The sequence below is a fragment of the Meleagris gallopavo genome, chromosome 15 (assembly GCF_905368555.1).
Source record: "Meleagris gallopavo chromosome 15, MGAL_WU_HG_1.1, whole genome shotgun sequence".
Lineage (NCBI taxonomy): Eukaryota > Metazoa > Chordata > Aves > Galliformes > Phasianidae > Meleagris > Meleagris gallopavo.
Window position 1 is genome coordinate 15319219 of NC_139418.1, and position 19293 is coordinate 15338511.

The following is a 19293-nucleotide window of genomic DNA, read 5'->3' on the forward strand; positions in this document are numbered from 1 at the left end:
TGGGGTCCTGCCTCTGCATAGAGGCTGAGGATCAGCCAAGCTCTGCATGCTGGGAGCTCCTTTCCTCACAGGGAGATTCACAGGGAGCATTTTCCATCTTGGAGACACTTCAGAGCAGCAGTTGGTTGCTGCTGCAGCACAGAGCTCAGGCTCAGGCTATCACTGTGCTGTTCCAGCTCCATCTGTGCCCACTGCCATGGCACACGGAGTGCTGGCAGGTCCTTCCTGAAGCAGTTCAGTCTCTTTGGAAGCCCCCAGTTCCTCCTGGCTTGGGCTGCCTGCACTTCCATCCGTGGAAACGGTTGGTTTGGTAATTTGGGGCCATTGCTGCATGTGATGGTGTGGGTGCAGAGCACCCTCCTGGTCAGCTGCAGGGAATCTGGGACAGTCATTAGAGGAGCAGGGTGAAGAACAGCGCTGGGTCGGGGCTGCCGCAGTCTGGGGTTTGCCTTCAGCTTTAAATCTAATGGCATCACAGGATGGAAAGCCAACTCCTGGTAGTGCCATTGCTCCAATTATGTTCATCCCAACACGGAGGCAATGCACGTCCCTGCTGCAGCCCTGCAGCCCCAGCACTGCTGCCTCCACCTGGGGCTTTGTGTCCCCCTGCCAGTTTCGCTCTGACTGTCAGGTGGGATGAGTCAAAACTCAGAGCAGAACTGAGATGGTAGCACTGTGCTGTGCTGATCTGTGCCCTTGGGGACCTCATGTCATTGGACCCCATCCGCACCCCAAAATGGGGCCCTTATCTGCAGGACTGCAGCATGGGAGCCATCCCAACGTCCCTCCCTTTCAGGGCAGACTTCAGGTGATTGCACTGCAAAACCTCTTCCTGAGGCCAAACGCATTGGAAATGGAGTGATAGCATCACCTGGAGCTACCCTGTAACTTTTTTCCATGTGACTGCTGGGCTCTTCACATGGGAAACGATCCCTTGGTTTTTTTTCTCCATGTAAAACAATCCCAAATGCTCGGTTTGTGTTTGCCATGTGCACATCCCATGTGCACGGTGACATTTCTCATCCTCCTGTTAGTACAGATGCTGCAAAGGCAATAACCCTGAAATGTCACAGCTGCAGATTCATACCACACAGATAAGATGGGGCAGTTAAATAAGGAATTACTCAATACTTAAATATTACCTCGAAGACAGCAAAATCTGCAGGAAGAGAACAACACAGAGCACAGCACCTGTGTGCTCTGCATTGCTGCTCCACCTGAGGAGCACTGAATGCCCCAAGATGGGCAAATGAAGGGAATTTCATTGGAAAGCTTGGGAAAGTGGGCAGGCAACTCATCCCAATGAAGCATACAGGTGGGGAAATGCTGAATGCTACACTGAGATTTTCAGCGCCGCCTCTTGTGGCAGTGCCACCTCCTTCATGCCAAGGTCACCCCAACTGGGTACCCCGCTCCCAGGGCAGTGCACACCTCCTTCCAGGCACAGCCCAGCTGCCCTTCGCTGTGGATGTGTTATTTGGCTTTTTGACCCCCCTTTCTCTCCCTGTTTCGTTGATCAGACCATTCCAATCCCATCGCAGGGCTCTTAATGACCGTGCTGCACCAGTGGTACTTTAACCTCTGTGTTTTCTCCCAGCATTAACTGTCAGCTTTATATCCAGTGGCACTTAAAATACACACGTGGTCCATTATTTTAATCCCAATTGCAGCTGAAGGTGCAGCAGCATCTCCTGCACTGAACCATGCATGTGATGCTCAGCAGAGCGCTGGGACCCAGGGCAGCCCGACCTCCCAGCAATGCAATCAGTCCCCCCAGGACTCCACTGCCACCTGCTCCGCTCTCTGCATGGATACAGCCCACAGATGGGCGATGGGCTCGGTGAGGCTGCATTAAAACCATCCTCATTCCACGTGTGAGTATTCTGGCTCTTGCCTTAGGAATGGGGAAGACAGTTGGAGCGCACTGGCCAGGGTGGGTGAGACATCAGCAGCCCCTGGGAGCGCTTTGGAACAGCAGATCGCAGCCAGATCCTTGGGTTGACGTTGGATGTTTCCCTCGTTTTGTGGTAGGTTGGAAGTTTGTTTATTTTTTATTTTTTTTAGAGCTTTTTATTATTCATCTGTTGCAATCATGGCAAACACATCATTTCACAGCCCTACATGGAAATCCAAAGGCAAGGAACTATTTTTAGAGCACTAAATGCCTCCCCTCGACGTATTAACTGTGGAAGAATAAATACCAAAGGCGCTCTTGTCACATCTGAGGTGGTTATGCAGCAGCACAGCAGTGGCTGTAATGGGGAGAGAAAGCAACGTTGTGCCACCAGCACTTCATTAAACACAATGAAGAAGATCCTTCCAGGGGAAGCTGAGGGGAAATTCATTCACTTCCACACCCACCGCTGAGGATTTACAGGGACATCTCCACCCCAGTGGTGTTTCAGAGTCATAGAAGCGTTTGGGTAGGAAAGAGCTCTAAGATTCCCCATCCAACCCCATCCCTCCACCGTAACCACGTCCCCATGTGCCACATCTCCATGGGATGGGAGCACCTCCGATGCCCAGCGATGGAAATTCAGCGCAGAGCCTTTGGGCAGAGATACCCACACAACTCAGTGGTACAGAGCACGCCGATATGCACGCACACGTAAAACACTGCTTTATTGACTGCATTTGCCAACACATTGAGGAATGCAAAGGTTTCGTTTTGTCGTTTCATTTTGTTTTTCTCTCATAAGCAATGGGCCATGGTCCCAATGTGTATTAAAGCATACACTGTACCTAAACAGGATGAAAATAATGGCAGACAGAGCTATTCCAAGGCAACACAAAGAGCATGCATAATACAGTCTCACACAGAACGAGTCTGATAACATTATATTGCTTTAAGGATTAACTAACATGGAAAATGTACAAAAAGGAGAAATAGGTTTTTGCATTAATGAAAAATACATTTTTTTTCTCTACAAAGGAATTTCTAATACAAGAAAATAAATATTGCAACATAAGCCAAAAATAATTTAAAATTGCTCTTTTCAATATATTTTCAATATTTCTCTTTTCTATTAACAAATGGCACATCACGTTCTTTGAAACAAAGAAAACAGAAGGGTTTCCTCCTCCTGCGACATTCATATCGTTTCCTGTGACTGACGTGGGGTGGATCTGGGCTGTGTGCGGATGGAGCAAACGGGGCGACCCGGGGGAACAAACAGCACCAGCCACGGCGAGAGGGGCGAAGGATGGATGGGTTTGGGGAGCGGTGCTGTGAGCGGGGCTGAGCCAGCACTGTGCTGGTGCCGGGGCTGCTGGATGGGGCTGCCCCGCTGCCGAGGCGACGGGCGCTCTTACAGTGCAAACTGCAGTTTATACATCTGAAAAGACAATATTTTTCTCTAGCAAAATAAACCCCTTAGATTCTCTTCATCTCAAAATACATTTTACAGCATCATCAAAAAAATATGGCCCTTGTGCATCGCTCTCATCACGCAGCCCCCGGCTCCTCCCGACCCAGTGCCAAACCGCACGGCCGTGCTGGGGCTGTTCCGCAGGGTCCCCCCGTTTGCTTTCCTGTACTGAGAAGACGAGGAGTGCAGAAGCCGATGAGTGGAGCTGTGTACAGTGAAAAGTTGTGGATTGCTTTTGTTTAACCATAACTGAGTGAAGCACACGGAAGCAAGATTCATTAAAAGGCAGCATATTGATTATTGGTATGACTCTTATACTAGGATACTGTAGCTAAAGCTAGCAAGCCTGATAAGATAAACTAAGTCCTATTTACTGTATTTAACATTATCTGAACATACCGAGCCTTAATTAATGAGCAGATTTTCATTTCCAACCTCGATGGATGAATCTCTATGGGAGGTGGTTCCCATTTGGCCGATCCATGGTTCTGCTCCCCGCGGTGCAGCTGTGCTCTGGATGCCCCATCCCAGCTCGGGGGGCACCCGGGGCTGCGTGCTGCCTGGGGTCAGCCGGGCTGCAATCTGACCGCTAATAAGGACTCTCTGAAGGCTGATAAAGCTGATCTACTCTAAAACACCGGGACAGTCGGTTAAAGGAGTCTCAGAGTATCAGAAGAAAGCTCACAGTGAAATGAGCAAAAAGCACTGGAAATCAAAACGGAGGGGCGTGGGCTCAGCACCCCTTCAGCAAGCTTGGAACCTAACGCCGCAGCAGTGTGCATGAGTGTGTCTTTAGTCCTTGGTTGCTAAATAACTCCCAATTGTTCCTAGTGACAAGTTTCCAGTTTCTGGCTGTGCTGCTTGACTGTCAACGTATTCTTTGGCATCCACAAAAAAGATTTGACTGTTCTGTTGGACAACTGTAAGGTTTTCTGTTTGAAGTGATGGGTTTAACCAGTTGCAGAAGTGTCCCAGGTTAGTTAGTTTCTTTTTTTTTTTTTTTTCTTTTTTAAGCATTTTTTTATTATTATTTTTAAAAAACAACAACAACAAAAGTTTCAGTGAATTCCTTTTTTTTTTGTTCCCTGAGCTCACACTGGGGTCACTCCAATAAAACACGTAGCGCGACTTCACTGTGACCTTTGAAGCCAAAACTGAAGTAATGGTGCAATTAAGTGCAAACACGAAATTCGCCTGACTCGTCGGTAACATGGGCTTTGAACAACATTTAAGGCTTATTGGGGACATTTTATGCATTAAATTATTGTCATATTTATAATGTCAGCTTCTGTGAATCACCCTCCCACAAGGAGTCAACAGCTCGTAACCAGGATTTAAGGAATTAAAAAAAAAACAAAAACAAAAACAAAAAACCAACAGGATAAAGGACGGGGAGGAATAAATTCACCATTTCCATTGTAGCGTTTCGTTGGAAAATCAGAGGGCTGAGCATGCTCCTTCCCCCTGGCTGCAGTGCCTGGGGCTGAGCATGCTGCTGTGCAGGGGAGGCTCAGGTGTGTGCAGGCTGCCCAGTCCCCCCAATGCTCCTAAAAGATTTTTTTTCCCTCTCTGTCCTTCCCCACGCCTCCATTCCAGCTTGCTGAGCGCTGACCCATGAACCCAAGCAAACTGCTTCTGGGGGCTGCAGTCGAGGTGCCACCTCGGGGACAGGAACAACCTGGGATGGTTTCCAATCAGAAGGGAAAAAAGCAATGACTGAGGTTTTTCTACAAACACAAACGTAACGTGGCTCTCTCCCGCCCCGAGCGCTCCCCCCACCAAACTCGTTGTGCTTTTGTCGTTATTTATTTTAGCATCGTGTACTTTCCTCCTTTGCCAATGCACGTGCCCGTGGCTGGCTTCCCTGCTCAGCTCCCGGCCCCTGCCTTTACCCCGATACAGCCCAAGGAGGGAGATCTGCCCCTCTGGAATAATGCCCATTGCGTGGCCACCTCTGCAGGGAGCGGGGCAGCCGGAGGGGACAACTACTGTCACGGCAATCTACGTCGGTGAAGCTGAAGCTGTATCTCAGGCAAAAAGAGAAGAGAAAGACAACGGTGCCGAATTTCCAACTATATATACAGATTAAAAATCCCCCTCTCGCTGTGATACTAGGCAGAAATTGGCCATGGCAGTTGTGATGGGAGGAGCAGGGTGGCCGCGTGCCGTTAGGAAGCCAGGATGCTCATCCGTACGATCTCCTCGCCGCCCGGCTCCAGCTGGCCCCGCTGCGCCCGGCCACCCCGCGGCTCCCCGTCCGAGTCGCTCATCTCGGCGTCGGAGAAGTAGCCGTCCGTCTCGGCCTCGAAGCGGTGCAGGGGGGGCCCTCCGGGGCCATCGGTCTTGGGGGGCTGCGAGCGCCGAGTCCCTCGGCTCTCCTTTGGTAATTTGAACCGCACGACGGTTTTCGGGCTACCTACGGGGTCAGGCACTTGAGGCGCGGGGTTGGGCTCGGGCCGAGCGCCGTTGGCCGCCACCACCGCCTCCTCCTCTCCGGCGCAGCCCCTCGGGGCCGGCGGGTCGCTGCCTTTGGGGCCGGGCCCCTTCCTCGCCGCCCTTTTTGCCTCGCCCGATCCCCTGCGGTCCGCGGGCCTCGCCGCCCCTTTCTCCGACCTGCCGGGCCGCGATTCCTGGGCACAGGGCTTGGCAGCATCGTCTGACAGGTCGCTGGTGTGGTTAGTCCACCGCTCCGAGCCCTCCTGCTGGCTCCTGAAGACAGCGGTCAGGCCGCTCCGGGGCAGCTTTTTCTTAGTGTTCGTTCTCGTTTTGCTTTTCACCTTCTTGGCGGCCTCGCTCTGTTTGAAGGGGGACCTCAGGGAGTGGTCCATCATGAAGCTGAGCAGCGTCTCCTCATCCTGGAGCAGCTCCTCGGACAGGCCGGGCGTGCTGTCCTCGTGGTGCGCGTTGTTCAGGGACCACTCGCTCATGGCCATGTTCTCAGCCGTGATCTGCACCGACTGTGCCAGCCAGCTGTTGAAGAAGGTCCCATCAATGGGGAAGGAGGTCGACAAGCCTGGGAAAACAAAGGTGGAGAACTGGCTCAGGAACCAGAAGCAGCTCTTCCCTTTGAATAAGAACACAGAGCGCTCAGCAAAACTCCCTGACACTGGATAAACTCAAAATGACTCAGTGTGCCACGCGAGGAACCAGGAGGGGGTTTGCTGCAGTGTTAATGGTGAATTTGACCCTAGGGTCACACCAAATACAGATCTGAGCAGAGCATCTTCCTACAGCACTGAAAAGCAGCCTGGACCCACAGTGCAGTGCAGGGGCAGCAGGACAAGGAGGGCTCAGCATCCCCTCTTGAGGAGCTGCTGCACAGTCCTGCCCAAGGATGCATCCTATCTGACCCCCACTGCTGCCCCACTGCCCGCAGCACTGCGCTAACCCAGTTCCCGGCACACTCCCGAACAGGCAGTGAACCCTAACACAGCATGGCTTGAGTGAGATAGGAGGAGGGCCTGGGAGCTCTCTCTGAGCACTTGGAAGCATGAGAATCAAAGAACAGCAGCAGAAATGACAGGCTGAAATGGAAAAAGCTGAAAAGCATCCTAATAATTCTGTCTGAGAGCAAGAGTGAGCATGATGGGCTGGGATGTGCCGAATCAGCAGACCAAGAAGCAATGCCAAAGGCACACAGGCGCAACCAGCTTCAATCCCTGCAACAGAAACCCATCGGTCTGACATCACAGCTTCCTTCAGGGCTGGGGGAAAGATGAGATCTGATTTTTGCTGTGAGTGCTCCCCTGTCGAAGTAGCAATGCAGAGATGGAGCGGTGGTGCTCTGACTCACAGCCTGGCCAATGCATCCCCTGAATGATGCATGACCCAGTGCTGCCTTTCTGCATGGGTAAGCATCCCAGGGGTTAACTGCTGCTATGAAGCTGCAGCGAGCCCAGCCTAGGAACTGTCACCCCAAGGAAGTCCCCCTGTAGTCCTTCTACAGAACAATCCTGATGGTGCTGTAGGGCAGAGTAAGCAGCACGGGGATGATGAGCTCAGGGCACCCCAAGGTTCCTCCCCCATCACGGCAGCCCCAAGCAATTTGTAAAATCCAGCACACTGCAAGACCCTGGTGAAGCTCTGCAAGACCTCGTTCCTCTTCTCTGCTGCCTGGTTTTCCAGACTGACTGAATGGCAGTTTCTTTCCACAACCCTGTAGGCCCTCATTCAATATGACAGAGTTTGCCCCAGAAAACTCCCCCTGCTCTGCTGGTGGGGATGGAGGTGATGGAGCAGAGCAGGAGGTTGGAGAAGCATCTGCTGGAATGGCACTGATGGTGCTGGAGGTACATGCAAGCAAAATGGCAAAGAAGATGTACAGGATCTGCCCTGCTTTGAAGTGGGTAAGTCTGATTTTATCACCGAGTGCAATTGCAGCTATTCTTGCACACTGTGCAACCCCGAGGCTGTTTTACAGCCTGGACTCAGCAGGATGAGGTCTCTGCTGCAGCACTGTGGCCGTGGCATGCTGGGGCTGATCCCACATGGGATGGGCTGGGGGCTGCACCGCGCTCCTCAACGCTGCTCTCCAAAAGCAGGAGCCTCTGGAGAGCCGCCAGTCCACGAGAAGCTCTGTGCCCATAAAATCAGACTTACCCAGTTGTCCCAACACAGTTTCGTTGACTGATTTCCTTTTTTCTTTCTTCTCAGGGCTACTTTTTCTACCATCTCTTCCTTTCCTTCTCGGATCACTTTTCTTACCCTTTGTCTTCTTCCCAGTTTGTTCTGGCATTTTTTAGAGAAAAAGGAAAACTGTGTGAGACGAGGCACCAGGATGAGCCAGCTCCACAGGGCACACGCTGTAGGGACGAAGGCTGTGCTACTTCTTAGACAAAAGTAGGCTCACATCTCTATAGGTTAAGGAAACGTGAATCCTGTAGGCTACATAAAAGAGGTTTGGGCTGTGACTGTGAGCTTGGCATGGCCGCAGGAGCGGCGTCACTGAAGGCAGCAGACTCACTAGAAATTGGGCAGCCACCAAGGCACCCTCCTGGAATGGGATTTGGGGGCTGCAGGGAGAAACAAGGGGGACATCCCCGAACTTTGCTCTAAAGCCTTCCAGAAGATGAGAAACATCTGCTCTGGAAGATTCACAGAGATCAGGAACAAGCCCAAACCTTACTATGAAACCCACCAGGAGATGAGAAATAACCCCAAACTCCATTCAGAAACCATCCAGAAGAGCAGGAATGCACCCAAACTGTTCTGAAGCCCTCCAGGAGATCAGGGACCCTCTGAACTTGCTGGTACATCATGGAAACCGCCTGTGCACACCCCAGGCTAGCTATGGACACAGCTGCAGGAGGGACTGAGCTGCAAAGCATGTAGCATTGGCAGCATTTTATAGCAAACCTTGGTGTGATTTTACCTTTCAGCTGTGGTAACTGTTTACACTCATACCAGGCAGTGGTGGAAAAAAACAAAGCTATAAAACTGGTGTATTGAACACAACTAAATGGAGGAGGAAAGATGAGCAACATTGCCTATGGAAAGCCAGGAACGTAACTGCAAGCTATGCAGCCGTTCAGTTAAAAATCAATGTTTCCTAAATGGTTTTGAATTTCTACTGGATTTATTCCTCCTGGGTAAACAGGACAAATACATACCCTATAAAAGTACAACTTGTATTGCCAAGCACAATACTCCAAAGGTTTTTAGTTACTCTCTCAGGCCCAGAGAATTCTGTGCTAAAACATCCATATTGATTTTTGAAGTGGGAAGGACACTGCTCTTACACCAGCATTTGGGCAGCTGATGGAGGTGAGCCATGCAGGTTGTCAGCCTGGTCAACAGCTCAGACCTGCACAAGCCAAGCAGCTCCCAAAGCAACGATGTTAAGAACTGGACACTGATCCTGATGCAAGTGCATCAATTTGCTGTGTTGGATGGGGGCAGCCCAGAAAGCAGCCCCTCTCCTTCCAGCTGGGCTGGAAACGCACGGGGCAAGCAGAAGAGGGCATCTGCACAGCACCTGCATGCACAGGGGATTTACAGTCCCAGGGTTGCCAGAACCCCTCACAAGCACAGGACTCACCACAAGAAAGAAAAGCAAAAGTAAAATGGGTATTTGCTGCATTCCTGCCAAATAACAAGAGGAACAGACACATTTTTCACTTTGCTTGCAAAATGAAAACATATCTTTGTTTGGACAGCACAATGGATCTAAAGAAAAATGTGAACATTACTTTTTGAAGAGGTACTTGTCAAAATAGCAACCATGTTTCAAAGCCAGACAGTGTTTTCTATCCGCTTCATGCAATAAAAATAAGGGAGAGAGAGATGGGTTCATCTTACATGGGCAGTTCTCACTGATTTTATTAAAAATCTCCTGCTGAAATCATCATTTATCAGTAAGAAAAATAAACCCCTCAAGAATGGCGCTTCATATGGGAGCCATTCCAAAACCAACCTGAGCTAAAACCATCTCTGGGATAAGACCCAAAGACTTTGGTTATAGCTACAATGAAAGCAGTTAAAAACCAGCTTTGTCCGGGCAAAACAATGCAGATTTTCTTCCTTCTCTGAGAAACTGCAGGCATGCAGAGCAATCCAGTCAACAGCAGCACAGAGGGATTGCTACAGGGACCATTCCCCATTGACTGCAACTCACTCAGCCACCAAACCACTTTCCAGTCATTAACGATGCAGAACACGGCAGCATGGCATCCATAGGTTTGGTGCTGTGAGCTGCTGAGGATCTTTAGCTCTAAGTCACCTGAAGTGAGGAAGCCCAGCAAAACACGCTGGTGCTGAGAGCATTGTGCAGGATGAGGGTGGTAGAGGTGGGACGTGGGCACTGAGGATGGGAGCAGCGTGTAGGGTTGGAGGAAGGATGGCCTGAGAGGTGGGATGTGCTACCCCACAGTGGGGAGCTGTGCTGCCAGCAGAAAATAAAACACCAAAATGTTCTTTGATCCATGGAAAGAGCACCAGGGAAGCACGCAGCAGGGTGAACAGCAGCTTGGCTCAGCCAGTTCAGAGCATAAAGCTCACGGGTAAATGCAAAGTTTTTGGGGCTACGTGAGAATACCACTTGCATCAAAACACAATTACAAAGCCTGCATACCTATCTGCTGTAAGAATCACCCCATAACTGCAGTCCTCCAGGCAGGCTAAACACTCACAGGTACTCCAGTTCCCCCCAGTGCACCCCTAATGCCACTGGGAGCTCTCACCCCACGCTCTGATGCTCCACTCCATTCACTCCTGTGCTAGAAGACAAATTCATACCGTGTCAAAAGCCTTCCTGGAAATGGATCCAGCTGAAGAACTGAGTTCAGCCACCTTCCCCAAACAGCCAACATGACAGCAGGCTGTGCTCCTGAAGCAGCCCTTCCAGTGAAACCTGCTAACCAGGGGAGCAGCAACCTGCCCCTGCCATCAGCCCACATCCTCATTGCACACCCTGGGCTCTGTGCTGCCCAGCTTTGGCCACGCAGGGCAATCTGCAGAGGATCCAAGCCCCACATGTCTCAACACGCACACGTCTCGGCCTCCAAAACTTCAGTCAAAGGAAACTTTTGTAAAGGAAAGCTCAGCCCAGACAGTTCCTGAAGAAACCCCAAACATGTGATGGCTTCAAATGCAACTCCAAAGCCACAAACACAACAAGAGTCGGATGCGTTTGCCAAAGCTCCAGATGCTGCTTCTGGAAAAACTGTTCTGCAGCCACAGAGCCTGTCCTGTGCTGCCACTGAAAAAAAGGAGGAGGGATGCAGGGCTGTGGGTTTGGGCACTGTTTGTTTAAAAGGGGAAAAAAAAAAAAAGAAAAGAAAAAAAAGACAGAAGGAAAGCAACTTTATTTCAGTTTCTTAATGAAGAGGTGCCAGAGGCTTTGCAGGAAGTACATGTGTCATTCCCACTAACCAGAACGAGGAGCAGGAAGAACGACAGGTCGCAGAGCTGAAGGAGGTAAAAGCCATCCCATCCACACCTTAACTTCTGATACAACCAGAGGAAACCAAACAGACCCCAGAGCTGTTTCATAGAGCCAGGCAGTGCTGAGGAGCAGCTCCGTGCTCAGGACATGCTTTCAAAACAAGGAACAGAACCAAGTGTTCCTGCAGCAGCACCTTCACGTGAACCCTGGGATTCTGTTTTAGCACCAGCACCTAACAGCATTCATCTGAGCGAGGACTGGGAGGGATGTGTGACAGCAAGGACTACTGGCACCTCAGTCACCCACGGTAAGGCATTATTGCATGCTTCAGAACAAACCTGTAAGCATTTGATGAATCAACACAGGAACTGCACTGGAAGCACCCAGCAGGGCAGGGGGGGCTCTGCCTTCCTCTGCTGGGGGACTGAGGTTCAGAGGAGGGCACTGAACACTGAACAGCTCCTGCAAGCAGTACTGACCTGGGTAAAGATCTTTCTCAATGAGTATCATCTGCAGGTGGAAGATCTGCTCCTGGAGTTTACAAATGGTGTGTTTCATTTTCTCCCGTCTCGTCACCATGTAACAGAGATTTCTAACCTACAGAAACACAAGAAACAGCATCTGGTTTAGCAGGGCTGGAAACGAGTCCCCAAGCTGCATCACTGTTCTGTTGCCTGGGGACAGCTCTGTGCCCAGCTCTGTGCCCAGCGTCCATCCCCTCATCCCAGCCTCACCTGGGTTGTACACAAACACCCACGTTATTCTGTAACCTCTCCATCACAGGCTGAGCTCACAAGCAGGATTCACACTCCTGCACCCATGCTTTCTAACACAGCTCTTGGGCAGGAAAACAGGGCCAGGGCACTGCCCTGAGCAGTCAGGATTAACCTGCAGTGCATTGTTCAACCAGTGCTGCTGCTGAACATCACTGCATAAAGAGAGCAATACTCACCAAAACGGAATAGAGCCAAGAGATCCCCAGGTTCCTTACCAGAAATCACGCAGCAACAGTGTGGATGCACAAACTGTTGTAATCCCCCATCAATTGCCCACAGGCCTAATGATACAGTTAACATTTCTAAAGGATTTCTTAAGTCTCAGAGGATGCTGAGGGAGCAGCACTGTAATGCAGTTGGGATCCGGGGCATCTCCTCCTATCATGGGCCCCCTCACACCGGGACTTGCACCAGAAGTTGTGGGGCTATTGGAGAACTATTTCCACTTTTATCCATGAATTCTTCTTCTGCATTCAGCACGGAGGTGGGCAAGGAGGGCAGAGCCAGGCCCAGCAGTGTGGGGCAGCAGCATAGCTGTGCTGCCTGCGTGAGCCATGCAGAACTGCCCACTGCCCTGCAGCAGGTGCTGATCATGTACAAATACAGCAGAACACCCAGCTGACATCAGACTGTGCCAGTAGCCATGTGCAGGTGTGGCTGTCCTGACCCACAGCTGGCCAGCACCTTCCCCTCCACACGCTGACTTATGTTTGCCCCACAAGTACCTGCAGCCTCACTTTGTTTTATATTACAGCTCATGACATTTTACCAACCAAGAGGGAAGCTCTAAGCGCGAACAACCAAGCACAAGAAAGAAGCTTTTCCCTATCAAAGCGCACTTAATGCTTCCTTCTCCAGCCCCAACCCCCCCAGGACAACTCCTACCAGCACATCCATCGGGGGCAGGATGCATCCCCCAGTGCTTGCAGCTCTCATGCAAACCAGTGGCATCACAGTTGCTCCTCATGGGCGTGCAGCTGCAGACAGCTCCAGTGCCAACCCAGTGCCACAGCTCAGTGCCACTGTGCGCAGCATAACTGGGGGCAGCCTGGCTCTGTTACCAGGGCTGCAGCCATGCAGTGCTTCCCCAGGACACGGTTGGTTTCAGTGGGGTTAGCTGAGCTGTGAACCCACACGTGGATACAGCAAGCAGCCTGGGGCCTCACTGCTGCCTGGGGACAGTTTGGGAGCAGTCAGGTGTACAGGAAAGAAAAGTTTTTTCTTTTTTCTTTTCTTCCCCCCCCCTCCCATCTCCTGGCTGTAAATATACAGCACATAGCTTGCTTTTTCATATTTTACTACATTCTCTTTTTTTGTTCTGGATGGAAGAAAACATCAAACTGAAATTTCTTTATGAGGAAAACAACTGCCTCTGGCAAGCAGTATATCAAAGTGTTTGGCAATATCTCCTCTCTGCAATTTTATACTCCTGGAAGAAAGCATCACTTGCACTCTGCTTAGAGACTGCTGGTATTTACACACACTTAGACAGTAAAACACCACCCGCACTGCTTCCCCCAGCCAAGTGAGATGCTGGGAAGAAAGCCTGGGAACCATACAGCTTTTTGTACAGATAATTTAAACAACCAGCTCTTGGTAAAGGCTTTAAAGCAAAAAGAGCCAAGAAGAAAAGGAGGAAAAGTGGGGACGACCATATCAGGATACCCAGGAAATGGGACTGGCACATTTGCAGACCTCAACCCTTGGTTCACTTCTAAATACTGCCTGGAGAGCTGCTGGGGGCTGCCATCAACTCTTTGAAAGGGATGATAACTGCAGGACAAAGGGAGATGGTTTTAAGTTGAGGGAGGGGAGATTTAGGTTGGATGTCAGGGAGAAATTATTTACAGAAAGAGTGGTGAGATGCTGGAGCAGCTGCCCACAGAGGTTGTGGATGTCCCATCCCTGGAGGTGTTGAAGGTCAGATTGGATGGGGCCCTGGGCAGCCTGGGCTGGTATTAAATGGGGAGGTTGGCAGCCCTACATGTGACAGGGGGTTGGAGCTTCATGATCCTTGAGGTCCTTTCCAACCCTGGCCATCCTGTGTGATTCTGTGATCACCCCAAATCCACCCTGGCCAGGTGAGAGCCTCTGGGACAGCTCAGCACAGCGCTCTGTACAGGGATACACAACAACATCCCTCCAGCAACAACAGCCCTGACGGAGCACATGGGTTTGCCATTAGAGGGAAAGCCACACTCACCCTCTCCAGGTCTTGCCTGAGGTGTGTGAAAAGCTTCAAGCGCCGGTAGAGAACATCCTGCTCCTGCTGAGCCAAGTTGTCCACTTCATCCGTTTTTGGTGTCAGCAGCGGTTTGTTGGAGTTTGCTTTCCTCTTCAGCTTCCAGTACTGATAGACAAAATCCACCAGCGACTCACTTAAATCGAGGTTCTCTGCCACCTCGGAAGGCTTCACGAGTTCATAGAAGTCCTCCTCCAGCTGCTGGAGCTTTTGCTTCCGCAGCGTCACCTTCTCCAGGTCCAGCTGGGCTTGGTCAGGCTCCGTCCGTGTCTCCTCGGGTAGTTTGGTGGCACCGGTGCTGTGCTCCAGGCAGAAGGACTTGAACTTCACTTCATCATTGTCTGCTAAAATAGTCCGCATGTCGAGGTTGTGGTCAAAGGCGCAGGTGACGTGGAACGCGGTGACGCAGGCGGGCATGGAGCACTGTGGGGAGAAGGACAGGGCTGGTGGTGAGGGCACAACGGGACCACAAGACGCAGCTTCACTAAAGGAGTGATGCCCCCAGGGTGACAGCACCCACCCCCAAGCCACGGATGCTCCGTAGCACATACTGCTCAGGCTACATTGCCCGAGTCCTACACACCAGCGAGGTAAGGCACCAAAATCCCCAGCAGAAGGAAGCCAGGGCTCACCAGGCACCTCCTCACCTAACCTGCTTGTGTTCTCTGTGACAAGCCCTGATGCCTTTCACCTACCATAAATGTGAGACTCTGACTGTTCTTCCAGCAACACATGGTCAGTGGGATGCCCAGAGATTGAAAGCTGATTTATCCTGAGAAATTTCCATCTTTATTTCATCCTGTTCCATACCCTACTCCATTCCTATGCCATTATTAGTGACAGCCTACAGGTGTTAAGGTTTGGGAGTGAATGGAGTACGTAAGCAGCAGCCAATGCTCCAGATTACGATGCCTTATTTTTCTGGAAGTTATACAGACTTTAATGAGCTCCATTAAAAAAAAAAAAAATTAGGAAAGAAAAAATGAAATTCACCATATACAGAGCATATTTGCTCTGTATATTCGTGAAATAAGGTTTGAGAATTGGTTCAGTGACTAGACTTACCAGATGTGCACCAGATGAAAGTTTTAACCATTTCCCTAGCTTACCTTACGCTTCTGTTACTTGAATCTCACAGACAGCAAAACAGATGAACTCCAAACCTGGTTTCCTACAGACAAAAAGCAACCCACCACCAGCACATCACCAATATCCACATCAGCACATTCTCCCCCTCTGTTCATTAACTGTTTTTTAATGGCTCAGAATGTCAGGTAATTGCTTCAACCATAACCCATAAGAAATCAGTCTCCTCCAGCTGCTAATGACCAGTTAAACTGCAATAATGAGGCATTTTAAGTGAACTATTACTGTAGGCACAGCATTTCAGCATTATGCAGGGACTGCTCTGGCAGGGCAGCGGGGTGCAGCACCAGCCTGGCCACGAACCTCCCTGCACATGGAACACAAACCACCAGGATGCTGTAGCGTTCCACCAGGATTCTGCTGTGCTGCACTTTTATTTTCAAAAATGAACAGAAAATAAATGCTACTAGTATCTGAGGGCCAGAAGTTGCATTGCCAAGCATTAGTATGCCCCAGGGGTGGATGCTGGGCAGTGATATGCAGTCTCCCAGCAGTGATATGCTGCTGGTGGAGCAGGTGGCGGCACGTGGCTGCCACCAGGGCTGGGACTTGGCATCCACCATACTTGCCATGTCCATCCATATTCACATCTCCAGGTGCTGACATGGAATACAAGCAGCTCAACTCACTCTATTCAAATATATCCTCTTATTCCTAATTTCAGCCTGGAACTGCTCGTGAAGGTGGCTGCCAGCTTTTGGAGGAGTTAATATATCATGTGCTGGCTTTTAAAGCGCACACGCTTGCTCCTGCAGTCACAGAGAGAGATTTACTACAAGGAGGAGACGCAATGTCATTTGATGGAGTCCCTCTTCTTCACTTTAATGGCACATTAAGGTTGGAAGCCTTTGCCAGCTGTAAGTTCCCTTGATTGAGTTTTCTTGTCTGGTAGCCAAGATGGTAATCTTACCGCACAGAGATATATAGCCACGGACATACTCTGTTGTGTCTATTTTGGTGTAACAGCTGGGGGTGCTTCAAATTAAATCATCGGGAAGATCCTTTTGTGTTGCAATGCACATAAATACCTACAGAGACAGGGACACAGCAGCCTGTGCTGGGGACAACCCACAGCAGCGTGATGGCATTGTCAGCACATCCAGGGCTCACTGGGACAGCACCAGCGGCAGGGGTGATCACACCTCAGGAATAAAGCAAAGTGAATGACGTACACCCTGGATTCCTCTTCCAGCAGATGGCAAGTAGCAGTTGTCAGAAACTGTGCCCAAAATGCAAACAAAACAATGAGGCTGCTTCAATGACAGGGCAACAAAGGAACATATCAAGACAGCGTTCTCAGTGACCTTGTCTGAGCCAGAAGTAGGCACACATCGATCCATCCCAGCCCTGGTGAGCAGAGTGGTGCCGGGATGGACTCATCTGTGTGGGTGCTGCCACGTGGAACAGCCTGGGCGTACAGAGTGGACACTCCCTGACCCGCTCTGCATCCAATCCTGCTCCTTGTCCCACAGTTCCTTTAGCTCCAGGATTTCAGAGCATCTGCTGCACCAAGTAGAAGCAAATCCATTCCCAAACAAAATTCTGAGATGGTGAAGGCTGCTCCAGAGATCGATGTGGGTTGTTAATTAGTCCTCAAACAAATCTTGGTGCTAAGAAGTAGAGGGATGACTTTATCTGCTCATGAAATTCAAATACTGCTAACCATGAAACCCAGCAGATGTTTAACAGCTTACAGTGGTGCTATGCTGCAGTTCTGGGGCAGAAGTGGAAGGAAGTGGCTACTCCAACAGAACTGCAAGGGAAATTTAGGAAGGAAAAACCAATTACCAGTGCTGAACCCCAGCCAAGCCATCAGATACGACACTTCTGCATCCTCACAAAGAAATACCATGTGATTTTTAGTGACCACAGATGGGTTGGTTCCTGGTGGCACTTTTCAGACAGAATATGCAATTTCAGCTCCACTGTGTCCTTGGAGGATGACAGGGCCCCACTTCGTGCTGGGGTTCAGGATGTTGGTGAGCACCCACACCGCTCTTCCACCGCTCACAATTCTCAAGTTTTTGGATGATGTCAACAGAAGACGATGTCCTTTGCAGAAGACTGCCACCAGCTAACAGAGACGCATCTCTTCGGGTTGTCCTGAAGGTAAGTTCTTCTAGAACAGACAGTTGCTGTTTCCAGCAAGGAGGGCATCGGGTTTCTCTGTCCACAAGTGTGCCAGGACGTGGGCTGCACACATCCTGGTTCCTGGCACTTTCTCTTGTAGTTCAGCAATGCAAACAAGAAAATTCCTGCTGGATACTGAGTGCTTCTTGGCACATCCTGATGTCTGACCACAAGAACCACCACATAAAGTCATGACTTCCCCTTAAGAGGGGATGGGAAAAGTGTGTTCTCAGGGCTGTATTATTATGTCCAGCACAAGGGAGCACCGGATCAACTACAGCAGATTTACAGCTTTCTACCAGAAAAACAAGAGAAGTAACGATGTGCAAGCAGCAACATCAGAGGCACAGGGAGCTGAAGAGGGCAGAAGGCATGCTTCCCTTTTGGTGGTCAAATCTGGATGGGAAGAAATACCTCAACACACAGAGATGCCTCACATTGGTCTCTGACAACAGCGGAGGTTTCTGAAGCTGCAGTTCTGCCTGTGGGCACCCACGTGCCTGTTGGGGATGACAAGCTCCTGCTCTCCAGCTCCCTTTCAGGGATATTGCCTCTTGTCCTGGCTCAGCCTGGTTCCTGTCACTCAGATAAACCTGCCCTGAAAGCAGCAAGGACCTTCTGCAGCCTGCGGGCACCTGGAGCATCAGCTCCTGCTGCCAGGATTGAAAGCTGAGTGCTTTAACAGCAAACAACCTTCTCCTTTCAGAGCCGTGTCATAAACCTAAAACGCTGACAAAGGTAGTTAGATTACACCTGTATAAACAGGCACTAATCAAAAATATGCTCCATAAACATCAGCTCTCAAAACACAGCTCTCTACCTCTGATGCGTATGGAACATGTTTGTTTATCTACGAGTGAGCTTGCTGATTTACTCCACAAATCCTCAAACAAAGGCACTGCTTGCTTCTTTTTCCTCCTTTTCCTTGAAACAAAATCACCCTGAAAGCATTCAGGTAGCATCAGTAGACACTCCAGTGACAGCCTCATGAAGTCACATCGGACAGTAAAGCTCCTGTTCCATTTCAAGTGGCATTTAATGCAAATCCATGCAATCCCAGGGACTGCACTGCTAACACGTAATGCTGGTGCTGAGAGGATGAAGCCCCAGAGGAGCTGAATTTTCTTTGATGCTGCCAAGCCTGTTTGCCTCCTCTCCCTGCCCTTCCGTTCTTTGAAAGCAGTTGCTGCTATGACACAGTATCTCCATCTGGCAGGGTGAATAAGCAGATCCACCCAGAACCATCAAAAAAAAAAAAAGAAAGAAGTGAGTCAACACTAGAGATTTAAAGAAGTATTGTGAGGTTTCATTTCAAGCTAAGGGGATTGCTTTTAAATAGCTCCCTTTAGAGTATTAAACCTGAGGCAGTCACACCAACGCAGCGGAGCCCGCAGCCCTGTTCCATCACCCTCCTGCCACCAGCCAGCTGCTCTGCTCTCCAGTACTCACTGCCACACGCGTCCACCCCCGCGGTGCAGCTCCCAGTGCTGTACAGGAGCTGATTAGCTGGGATTGGGATGCATCCAAATCTTTCTCCCTATTTTTCAAAGCTTAATGGCTATTCCATGTCCCTACTGCATGCCAAGACTGCTTCCACGTCTGGTCTGCCAAGGAAAGCACGAGCACCGGCACCGTACAGCTGCAGATCCCAGCCCATCCCCAGGGACCGTCAGGGTGAAGTTTGATGCAAGTGACCCAGCAAAGCTCCTGCACTGAGAGCGCAGCTCTGAAGCTCTGTCCCACTTTTGT

At 50.3% G+C, this 19293-nt stretch overlaps 1 protein-coding gene and 1 long non-coding RNA gene across 5 annotated transcripts in view; one reads left to right on the top strand and one right to left on the bottom strand.

Moving 5' to 3' along the window:
- On the top strand, positions 1 to 4741 carry LOC146543350 (uncharacterized). The gene is made up of 2 exons (XR_014886491.1): positions 1 to 2027; positions 2116 to 4741. It is a non-coding gene; the product is annotated as an uncharacterized LOC146543350 (long non-coding RNA).
- Positions 4353 to 19293, bottom strand: part of JADE2 (jade family PHD finger 2) — a 54795-nt gene continuing 39854 nt past the window's right edge. For 3 of the 4 annotated variants that reach the window (XM_085236304.1, XM_085236302.1, XM_085236305.1), the window contains 4 exons: positions 14230 to 14691; positions 11730 to 11847; positions 7968 to 8096; positions 4353 to 6381 (listed from right to left, as the gene is read on the bottom strand). In XM_085236304.1, coding sequence (XP_085092430.1) covers positions 5537 to 6381; positions 7968 to 8096; positions 11730 to 11847; positions 14230 to 14691 — 1554 coding nt within the window. In that variant the 3' untranslated portion in view covers positions 4353 to 5536. The remainder of the gene's footprint in view (positions 6382 to 7967; positions 8097 to 11729; positions 11848 to 14229; positions 14692 to 19293) is intronic. The other variant, XM_085236303.1, reaches the window with a different exon arrangement.